Here is an 11,786-nt window from a genome sequence, read left to right on the forward strand (position 1 = left end):
TGACATTTAGGTATACCGTGTGTCGAGGTCAGCAGCTTGTAAAAAAAACAGGTGAGGTGGTAGCCATTGTTGCGTTCAAAACTCAACACAGGCTATAAAAGATAAGCAGCCTAGCCAATGCTGTTACCAAGTATTAGGCCTACCATGTTTTTGTAATGCGTGTGTATATGTGTGTGCGTGCGTGCGCATGAGTGTGTGTAGTAAACATGATGGTTGGTTTAATTTGTAAAGTTGGGGCTTAAAGGCCAAATGTGTTATCAGCTTCAGCTTTACTTAACCTCTTTGATATGAAGTCAAATAAAATGTAATAATTAATTTGATCTAAATGAAAGCCTTTGTGAATTCCCTAAAAGGAATTGAGCATAGGCCGTCCAGTCTCTTATCTCTACCATACTTTATTATGAAAAAATAACTCGCTACTATAAATTACACAAATATAAACCTATCCGTATCATTCAATAATTGTGAAATATTAAAGCCAAAGGACAACGGTGCCCTTCAAAGGCCAACATAGAACTATTTCTTTGATTCTCTCATCCTCTTGAACTTCTCCTCTTTTCATTGTTTGTCAGAGCGCTATATACACTTGTAGGTGAACGTTTTGTCTGTGCCCAGCGACGCTGCTTTGGGTTGCTCTTTTCATTTACTTCCACTTTATCAAACTAAACAAACCGCCTGTCTCCCCCTATACACCACGCGTCAGAGCTCACTGGACTCCAGCGCAGAGCGCACCAGAGCCTAATCCCTCTGCTGGTCAAGCTCGGTCTGTCAAGTCAGCCTGCCTTTCCTAAAACAAGGACATCACATCAAAGACCACGGTAACCTCCTTCTTTCTCAGTAGTGTGCATGGTTCGTGGGTCAACGATATTGCTGTCAATTACCCTGTACCCTTAACTTAATATACGTGGATTTGATTGATGCATTGCATATGCTGTAGGCCTAGCCTACAGGTTCAAGCTCGTGTTTATCCTTTGCCATGGAAATGTGTGGAAAAGCAATTTTTTTTTAATTTACATCTTATTTGGGTGACCTTCACAGCATGACATTCCAGGAAACTTTAATCCATCGGTCACATTCCATGGCTAACCTTAAACAAAGGACAATCTAAAGTACATTTTTTGACAATGTATTATTTTTTCTTCATAAGCAAAATATCTACTTAAGGGTAAACTGATACTTTGATTTGGTAGCCTTTTCAAATATTTATAACATTCAGAGTTCAACAGGGTTTATTTGGCTGTGTCTTTAAAGATACAATCTGTATTCTTTACTATCCCATTTAAAAAACAGATTTTTGCTTACAGTGCATTTCATATGGATGGTGTATACTATTATATACGTTCTAGGTCATCCCTGCATTTGAACACTCAATATCCACATACAAATGGACACAAACACAATATCCCAATCATTGTTGATGTCCAAATCAACGGGGTCATCACCCTGCTTTGCTGTGATATCAAACTGCAAAAGAAAGTAGAATCTGTCATCCATTTAATATCCCAAGTATGGAGACGGACAAGAATGAATGCCAAGCGCTGAAACAGCATCCCACGCCACCCCTGGGGGCATTACGCTGATCCCCGCAGAATGGAGCACACATCGAAGCAGGCAGCAGGAACTTTATTGGTGAATAGAAACTTGGGCGGTTGCCATGACTCAATGTATTAATATGATTTGTAATAACATTCATTAAAAATATATAAAAAGCTGGAAATAAGAGCATATACAGCTGTGTTTCAGGTCAATGAAGGAGATGTTTGTGTTCAAAATAAGTTTGTCACAGTGCTTAGATATGGTGTTTACCTTACTCAACATGTCCAATAGTGTTTTTTTTTAACAGCCAAAACATTTGATTATACCAAGACGGCGTGGGGAAACCAAAGACGCCATCCCAAACTGCCCCCCCCCTCTCTCTTTTATTTGGAATGCTTAAACAAAAACAAAGCAAACATTTGGATAAAGGTGGGACTCATTGTACCGTCTTATCTTTAATAATGCTACATGTCGCTCCACTTTGGATGGTATTAAATCAACAGCCAAGCTCTGAAAGCGAAATGGAACAGATGGACTAAAACAGGAATGGCTTTGAATACATCTGGAAACAAAAGACATTCATTACAATGTAATATTCCTTGTAAAAACAAACATAGAATAGATTATAGCTGTGGTGGGACAACACAACTGTGTGGCGAATTCTCAAACCTGTTAATTATAGTTCAAATTATGTATATAGAATGCCTAGTAAAGAAATATCATACGATTCATATATTTGATTTCCTACTTGCTTCAAAACCAGAACAAATGGGAGATATCCGATATCTCTGACTCTCATCGTTTCTGGCATTACCACACATTGCAGCGCATGACACGATGTAGAAGATAATGTACATGGGTACGCCCGGCCATCCAGACGCTCTTCAAAGAGGGACAGAGAACAGGGGGGAGAGAGTGAAAAGATGTGTACACTCAAGAAATTCCTTTAGAAAATTCTTAGGGTATCAATACTTGTAAAGTATGTGGCATCATATTTCAGACCCTTGTTTAAACATTGGAATTTGATCAAGCGTCTTCTTTGGACACCTCCTTCCACTGTCCAAACCGACTGGACAGTGGTTCAGTGGGTTACAATGCGTTTTGGTTGTCATTTAGTTGCAGACGTGGTTGCAACATGTTGATAAGCAGCAGTTGTGTAAACACAGAATGCTTCTGCTGCACTCAAATTAGTAAAGAACAACACCCCCTCCTACACTCACCATTGGTCTCATTGAAATACTACACTGCACTCAGGATGATAAGACTGTCTGTTACACAGACCGTCTTCATACACAATGGTTACTGTGCACTTCAGTCTCAATCTGTGACATTGCACAGTGGGGTGGCAACACAGAATCGAAAGTAGAGCATTTGTTCCTTTGTGGGCACCATGGAGGCGAGCCACCTACCCAGGGCTGTTCGTATGTGCCTACTTGGGGTTGACAAACCAATTAAAAGCCATGGTAGCTGATGAACCCTTGTTCGGAATATATTGGATGGCCAACTTCCAAAATTCAGAACATGTCTACACAGTGAGAGGAGGCGAGTTGGAACAAAATTTGCAGATAGGTTGATTTACATCTCGACATAGAGAAAGTCAACAATTAACTTGGGGTCTTCACAAATTGGCCAACTCCTTTGATACAGGCAGCATTATAATACCACAATGGCCTTCTTTACACAAGCCTTTTGGATCTTCTCAATTCGGGTATGCAAACGGAAAGTGGCCCAGCTCTACTCTCACCCAGAATGCATTCTGGTTGTGTGTATCAAAGGTTTCTTAAAAAATGTAATAACAAGGTTGTCGGGCAGCAAGTCAATATCAGCTGCTGGTTAAGTATACATGATCCCTAGATAACATACCTGTACATATTAGTCACATAGCAAGCCACTTTGGGTCACAAAAATATAACAAAAAGTATACCTGGGCATCGAAGCATATGGGATGTCAAAAATAAAGTAACCCTTACTTTATTCATACCTAAAAAGAAAAGGAGAAGATAATGAACAGGATTAGAGACACTTTGCACTAAACATCTGCAGTATGCAGCCATGAACAATATACCACTTTATTCACAATGTTAACGCCCCCTGTACTCCCATGATAAAGCCCTAGCGCCTTACTTTTCCGGGAATGTAGTTGCGGTCAATGCCTTCCTCCTGTAGAAACATGTGAAGACACCGCTCATTCTGGGCCAACGGGTGGCCGGCAATTCTACAAACAAACAAAAAAACATTTTGTTCAGACAATACGATTTAAATTGCAAAAGGCAGACTTGTGAGATATTAATAAAGCAAAAGTGATCATTGGCCATTTTGAGATTACAACCTAGAGAAAATATTAGTGAAATTAACACAGAAACTGTCAGAATTGTGCAGGCCTCACAGGAATACACCATTACATATCGTGACTCGACAAGAAAGACTCTTATTTAGGCTGCAATGCGTGGCATTTTCAGACAGGAAACTAGTCTGGGATAAGGAGTCAAGTGTCTCTTGGCAGGTGTAATCAAGACATTTCACATTGCCCTTTACTGGGTTTTCTACGGACCCTAGCCAAAACAAGGTGCCGTGGTGTGTGATACCTGTTGATGAACTGCTCCAAGCCCACTCGCCGCTCCTCGATGAAGGACTCCTCGAAGATGCCCTCGTCTCCTCTGAACGGCAGCAGTCTTTTCAGGGCCTTACCTGGCAGAGGGGGAACTACAATCTGGAGGGAGAGTTGAGGGTCAACATGTTCAGATACATATCGGCAACTCAGGCACACAAAAAAACAAGGATGGCTTGAATTACTATTCAAGTTCAAAACAAATGTATGCATTGTGTTGAGGGCACTCAAGGATCACATCAATGAACTCTGAAGACGATAACATTAGATCAAATATATTAATGAATTTCTGTTGTTTCACTATCACAACATTAAGAGTAGTTTATTAATCCTTCTGAAAATTGTTGCAGACAATTGCTTTGCTCAGGAAAAAAGTGGAAAAACAGAAAAAGGAATACAAACCAAAAACTACAACTCAAGAGATATTCAAGGATATGTATTGCACATACACGTGACAAGTGACTCGGTGCAATGTATTTCACAATAGTTTAAGGATGCAAGCAATACCAAAATATATATACCAGTGAAGTTTAATTTCTATTTACGTAGCACAACAGACAGCATTTGTGAGCCGGAGTAAAGCCTTTCTGCTTTTGAACGTTTCACGCTATCAGCAATTAGGCAAAACATGACTCAACGCTGGCCTTGTGCTTTAACAGATAAGTAATTCGATTACTCATCAGTTCATGGTAACCATTAGCTGGCTAACCATACTGTAATCATTACCCTGAAAGACTGCATTATCTTATCTCCCCCACCTTACTGTCTCGTTCCAACTCATTCTTCAGCCACTCAAAGTCGCTGTATCTTCTTCTCACACAGGAGTCCTTCAGCTTGAAGATGGGAAGGTTTGTCTGGCCAAAGAGACAAGGATATCTCGAATTAACTTGGTTACGTTCTGCATTTGCATATAGATCCACAATAATAATTTCAAGAAAAATGTATTAGACCAAACGTCCAGTGTTTCTAGCATCAATTCATGTAGTCTCAGGAGTCTACCGTGAAGGTGAATTGGGTAACATATACTGGGTATATACACAGGAGCAGACATCACTCATCTCCAACTCTCCTTCAGTTTGATATCTATCTTACCAACAGTAGAGTACATTTTTGAATGAAATGTATAGGAGGTATGGCAAGATTGGTGGCGTTAATATAAATTAATGTCTAAACGTCTAAAAATGTGTCTAATCAGCCAAGTTATAGCTTCAATTTAAGCTTATTTGTGATAAATGCGAGTTGGTTTTGTAATTGTCCGTCTATATGGGGAAAAAGGCTGATAAAGAGTATGGTCAGCTGCCTTTTGTCAATTTAGTGTTGGGCTATTTAAACAATCACTCGGCTAAGTTTACATTTTTGAGTTGTGTAAAGTTAGCCAGTTATGTGTAGACAAGTTATGTTACAATATAGTTCAATAATTGTATGCTAGTAATGTGATTTTCCAGCATTTGTTTACGGTTTTGAGAAGGATAGGCCTTGAGAAGAGATTACGAGATATGTTGTCCAATGTCCACACTAGGTTTCAAAATTAGGCACTGAGGTGAATCCATTCTGGTCACTTTGAGCCTGACAGGATGCTACTCGGGTCATGTACCTGAGAGGAGGCTGCTCAGGTCATGAACTTGAGGAGTCTGCTCAGGTCATGTTATAAAGAGAGATGAGCCTGAGAGGAGTCTGCTCAGGTCATGTTATAAAGAGAAGTGAGCCGGAGAGGAGGCTGCTCAAGTCATATACCTGAGAGGAGGCGGCTCGGGTCATGTATGTTAGAGAAGGCTGCTCAGGTCATGTGAGAGGAGACTGTTCAGGTCAGAGGGATATGTTGTCAACACTAGGTTTCAAAACGAGTGACTTGAGGTGAATCCACTCTCGTCACTGTGAGGTTGCTCACGTCAGGTACTTAAGAAAGACATGATGTCACAGAGTGAGATATGATGTCAGAAAGTGAAACTCTATTCAGCAACGTCAGCCCTAGCGTGTTATTCTAAATGGCGTGCAACTCATTTCCAATGACATGAAATTAATATAACCACATCCTTCGGTATACAACAATGAACACAACTGAAATACAAGCCTGTAGGCATGTGTAAAGCAAAGACTAAGTGGTAGACTTCATGGGGAACTAAAATACCTAAAATATTAGTAAAATCCGAGGCCAAGGGAAATCCGGCATCTCGATTTCTCCCGGCCCGTCATCCCCTCGCCCTGCAGACGGCTTACGTCAACATCTCAGCCTCGCTGAAAGTGTTCCCAGCATGCTAACTCAGCTAGCAAAACACGGTAATAGTTAGCGTAGCTACAACGCTAACGCTAGCAATTGTCTTCAGGCGTACGAACTGTCAACCTACCCTCATGCGAACTTCGTATGTTGTGTAACGGGTGCGTCCGACTCCCACAGTTTGTGGATCATAAACGTCAATTTCCAGAAAATTGCTCGGCGGACCGTAGGCGTCTGTCAGGTCCTGGGGCTTGGAATGCAACCGGCGAGTATCGGCCACCGTAGGCTCGGACATTTTCGTTTGCTGGACGGCCAACGGAGAATCAGCGTCAAACAAATGAAATGCACCAAAACTAAGAGATTTAACACGGATACATAAAGTTGTTGGATCAGCTGACCGCTTCAGCTAGGTGAGCAACTGGCTAGTAGCACTAACAACAGCCTTCTTGCGGGGACCAGCCACCGAGCGCCCTGCCCTTCTTCTGAGAAATGCGTTGACTCAGTTCCGTGCTGTGCGGGACGCTCTGCTCCCTCTAAAGGAGGGTGAGCGCACCAGGGGGCCGCCCCCATACATGCTAGACTGACACCACTGTAGGGCAGGGTAAAGTGGATAAAGTACAGCCGGTTGGGAGGTGTATTTTTTATTCAAAAGACACAGAAAGGAAATCATACGTGTAAATCATACAAGTTTTGCTGCTATATCTAAAAAGGATCGGCATAAAATACCTTCTTGACTATACTTTTTAGGCAAAAAATATGAAAGTATTGTATAGGACTACACAAAGTATAGAGAAGACCAAAACGACAATTCAATTCAATTGGGAACATTAAAGTAAAAACTCTATAAAAAAAAATCATCAGAATATAATTATTTAAGTCACATTTTCAATAAAGGAGCGCAACATGAGACTACACCACCTGCAATTGGCCCATGTCAGCAAAGGTTAAAGAACTACTCGGACATCTCAGATAAATCATAGCTAGGCCTCTGGTAGAACTATAGAGATTTAGTGACTAAGTCACACATTTTCTCATATTCGACATGTGGTTGTAGCCTGTGGCAGTGGGAATGAAATCTGACTGCAGACTACAAGATATTTAGAAAAATCATAAACCATATTGTGTACACTGTCAATATGTTGAATGCATTTGGTTTCTGACCATATTGTACAGTAACAAATGTGACAGCTAGCCAGGAAATTGCAAGTAAATATATTTTTACTGACTTTTACAAACATCAGGATACCTCGACCTGCTTTTTCTCCATTTGCTGTCACCTCATACTGAAATTTCACTTCAAGAACTGCACTAAACACTGCAGTGAGGTTTTTGCAATTTTCCTCAGTCAAATGACATGGTAAGTTACCAAACCTTTATGATAGATTTTAGGCGTTTATTTTTCCCATTAGAATTTCAGCAAATTGTTACATCTCACTTAGTACTTCCACATAATTAGAATTAACCATGATCGTTGGCCATAAAACAACCCGAAACATGGACAACGGGCACAGTACATCCCTGTCCTAACCTGGCCCCTGCGTTCAAGCAGAGGAAACAATAATGGTGGAGGCGTCACAGTCACAGGAAGTCGGTCCTGCAGGTTCATCAACAGATGGGGAGACGGAGCAGTTGGTTTGATCGGTGGTGACTGATGATGCAAAGCTACCAGAGCTCTGGTCGGATGAGCTCTGGTCGGAGGAGCTCTGTTCTGCAGAGCTCTCGCTGGCAGACTGTAAGATACGGCTGTACTCACGAACAGAACAGGCCCGCTCACTGTAGTTTGCGCTGAAGCCCTCCTTGATGCTCTTGGAGATTGGCAGCCAATCCTCCAGTATTAAAAAATAAAGAATACCTTAAATATCAGTAGCATATTAACTGTCGACGTAGGAAAAATGTCACTTTCCTCCGCTTTTTCTTGAATGATATGATTATTGGGTGTTCCAGTAATTACTTATTTTAAGAACTATACACAATCGTCTATTGATAGGAGGCTTTTGATGTTACTCACCTCTACATCTCCATCAGCCAGGATTTTGGTAAGGTTCTTTCCAGGGTCTGGGAGGATGGCTCTTAGCCTGCACACCAATAGCAACATGTCCGGTCATCTTTGGAATTATCGATACAGGCTTTCTCTATATTACATTTATTCAAATACAGAACTCGTCTTTTTATGTTGTACATTCTTTTTTGTCTGTTGCATCCAAATCATTTCATAAGAACCTGAAGACTTTTGCTTGAAAAAATTCTGAAACAGATTATCAACTCCATAAAAAAAGTAATAGCTAACCATTCCCTGTTGTTAGCTATTACTTTGACTAGTATTCAATGTTATAAGAGATCAACGCACCTTTCATGTCGCACAAGAATGGTGACCGATAGAATGATGAAAACTATGGACCCAAGAGCCAACAACATGGGGCTCCATACGGACATGGAGCTACCTGGCAAGCCTTTGAGAAACAAATTTGAATAGATTAAACCTGCTATTATTTATGCCCTAAAAAAATGTGGAGCCTTCTCAAATAAGTTAAAACCTTGGGAAGGTCTCAGATATTGACAGACATCGGAAAATGAAATAGCTCTAACTGTAGCTACAACTCCAGCCACTAGGGGCTGCTCATGGAAGAACGTACATAGTGTAGATTTAAGGTCTTTCATGAATACAAATTGTACTTGAATTCATGCTTTAAAGACAACATCATAATCCTCTTCACATGATTAAACTCATTGGTATGTTTGCCTCGGTAGCCCTTTGAGAATGTAGTACAATAACAATAAAGAGACAAATGTGTGACTATTTCCCTCTTGTTTTACCTGTGCCATTGCTTTCTCTGTTGGACCCCCAGAAGGCCGATGGACTCCAGTCACTCCAGAGGCTTGACTCTCCACAAAAGCTTGCTATGGTGCTTCTAACCTGCAGCTCATAACGGCAGCGGCTGGAGGGCAGGTTGATGCTGTAAGTTCTCGTACTTATATTCAAGGATTTATTCTAGCCAGTATGCGATGAACCACAAGGCAAAGAAAAAAAAGGAACGATTAGGAATATAGCCATGAAATAGGTTTGGAGAAGGAAGCTATAAATACATATTCTCTGATGACGCTTTAAGATTTTTTTATAATTTAAACAAAACACGATGCCTTCCAAAAACACAAACTTACGAGGGAATTGCCCTAAAGACATAGGCAAGTCACTGGTGCACCAAAACCTCATTATACTAATACTTTTCAATCAAGTTGTTGGACATGTGGATGTGAAAGCAATTATGGTATTACTTGAATGCATACGTTTCATTGTAAGATAGACAAAGAGTAACTTCATGGCATCATCCCATAATCACAATGTCTGTATTCATTAAAAAAATATTATTTGTTTTTACCTCCCACTCCTTTCCTTTCCTGTGGCGAACTTGGCTCACAATGCATCGACTAATGTGGCTGTCATTCCAGTAGTACCACAGGTTTGAGTCACTACCATTTTTAACTGTCAAATTGATGGGGGCGTTCAGCTTGACTGATGTTGACACAGAGTACATAGATAGTTTTAGGAACACATAATACTTAACATCTTCCCAAATTCGAATCAAAAGCTAATTTAAACAGTTTTACTGTGGTTTCCTGATTTGGGTGGTTTAGCTGTTTGTTAAGTAGATTGTTTGTTGCACTGTGTCATGAAATGTGGCATGAAATTAAATAGCCCTATAATGACCCTAACCCTATTTATAAAAATTAAGACAAAGTAAAGTTCCCTCCCAGTAGCCTACAGACATGTCATTTTAAGAGGAACCTTGGAATCTGTCTATCTGTTGGTTTTGCTGGTTCATCATACCTTTATTTTTGAGATGGTGGATCTGCCTAAAGCTACTGTTCAGGAGCATCAGTTTGGTGGTGAATGTGTTGGACCTTTCCACTATTAGTTCACTATAGGGATGATCACACCCAACGGTAGTGTTATTCTCCAAGACATATCTGGCACACTCGTTGAATCCCTTACCAAACCTGAGGATGCATCACATTTCAACAGTGAACATGTTTGTATATTAAAAACAACGTGAAACATGACCATTAATGTCAAAGGCTGCAGTAGGTGTATCAGGACGATACAAGTTGTTCTTTGAACATGCTGGATCAAAACCGTTAAGGAGATCCTTTAATTTAACAATCCACTCCTTTACCATTCATCAGTTATGATTTGACTCACGTGCTATAGAAAGTATAATTGACAGCTGGGCTGGCAGATCCGTTCCAGACACAGTGAACATAGTCTAAGTTCACCACCAAACAGTCCACATCTGACATACAGGAGGGAATGAAGGGAAATGTGAATTAACCTATTGGATTTAAAAGTGACGTTATCATTTCTTTGCATCGACATGCACAATCATCAACCTTTGTAGACATTTGCAGAAGCACAATACTGACAGATACACACTATTACTTTATAAGGAACAGACTGGGGAAGTGGAGTATGCTTTATAAGGAACAGACTGGGGATGTGGAGTATGAGTTAGTATGGCCATATGGATTTAGTTTTAGCTTATTTATATCTAATGAATAGAATATGTAACATAAAAAAATGTATTTGGCTTAATTGGGTTAGCATCAGGCCCTATAACACATTGTTAGTCTTGTGCGTGAAATGACAGCATTTCACAGCATTGGGAGATGGTTACTTGAGGTTTGGTTACTTGCCAACTGACATCAATAATTTGATCTAGACTAAAGCAGCAAAAAAAAAAAGTCGCAGTTTTCAGTACAGTTCATGAAGTTTGAGTTTAGTTTGATGTTAAAGCGAATGTAGCAAAAGTGAATCGAGATATAAAAATTAAACACAAGGTGCAATTCAGTCCTTAACATGATCAGTAATCATGGTTGACATGACTTTATCGTTGAAATAGAAGTGACAATGTTTCGACAAAGCATAAAATAAATGTTCACCTACGTCCTCATAAAAATAAAACCTGGGTTTGTGTTGTAAGTCAGATTCACCTATGAGAGAGCTGATGGAAAGCCCAAAAATAAATAAACTATTGTTAAAATGAAATGTTATGAACACAAGTAATGAATACTTACCAGGCTGTTCTTCAGATAATACAAGGCCAGTGAGGCAAAGGAGGAGCAGTCTTACCGCCATGCTGTTACCGTAATATGGTAGTCTGCTTCTCAAACGGCATGTCTCATCTGTTCTTCACTTTGTTTTGACGTCTCATACTTTGCTGGTTTTTGGTTTCCTGTAAGCGGAAGCCAACCTCTATGTTCCTGAAGCATGTGCATAATAGTGCTGTTCTCAAGCATTACATATACTTACACACCTTTTGATGGAATGGACAATATTATATAGAATCAACCTTTGTGCAAATCCTACCCTGTCTGTTTTCTAATGCTATTCTATTCGAAACTGTAACTTTTCAGGCTGCAACGGATCCGTCA

At 40.2% G+C, this 11,786-nt stretch overlaps 2 protein-coding genes across 4 annotated transcripts; both read right to left on the bottom strand.

Annotated features, from left to right (window-relative positions):
* Positions 1-182: 182 nt before the first annotated feature.
* On the bottom strand, positions 183-6,941 carry snx12 (sorting nexin 12). 3 transcript variants are annotated; one of them, XR_008895979.1, is made up of 6 exons: positions 6,490-6,941; positions 4,903-4,998; positions 4,122-4,246; positions 3,661-3,751; positions 3,461-3,517; positions 366-2,418 (listed from the first exon to the last, which is right to left on the bottom strand). XR_008895979.1 is itself a non-coding variant. In XM_056593631.1 (5 exons), the coding sequence occupies exons 1-5, from the start codon at positions 6,652-6,654 to the stop codon at positions 3,512-3,514; spliced, it is 483 nt and encodes a 160-aa protein (XP_056449606.1). In that variant the 5' UTR covers positions 6,655-6,880; the 3' UTR covers positions 183-3,511. The 3 variants fall into 3 exon arrangements, 2 of the variants coding, with proteins under 2 accessions (XP_056449606.1, XP_056449605.1); XM_056593631.1 differs by having other exon boundaries at positions 183-3,517; positions 6,490-6,880; XM_056593630.1 differs by lacking the exons at positions 366-2,418; positions 3,461-3,517 and having other exon boundaries at positions 3,649-3,751; positions 6,490-6,853.
* A 33-nt stretch (positions 6,942-6,974) lies between these two features.
* Positions 6,975-11,786, bottom strand: LOC130385223 (cytokine receptor common subunit gamma-like). The gene is made up of 8 exons (XM_056593629.1): positions 11,430-11,786; positions 10,558-10,648; positions 10,186-10,355; positions 9,737-9,870; positions 9,174-9,348; positions 8,707-8,809; positions 8,368-8,434; positions 6,975-8,185 (listed from the first exon to the last, which is right to left on the bottom strand). Exons 1-8 carry the CDS (start codon positions 11,488-11,490, stop codon positions 7,901-7,903), a joined length of 1,086 nt encoding a protein of 361 aa, XP_056449604.1. The 5' UTR covers positions 11,491-11,786; the 3' UTR covers positions 6,975-7,900.

This window comes from Gadus chalcogrammus, chromosome 7 (assembly GCF_026213295.1).
Source record: "Gadus chalcogrammus isolate NIFS_2021 chromosome 7, NIFS_Gcha_1.0, whole genome shotgun sequence".
Lineage (NCBI taxonomy): Eukaryota > Metazoa > Chordata > Actinopteri > Gadiformes > Gadidae > Gadus > Gadus chalcogrammus.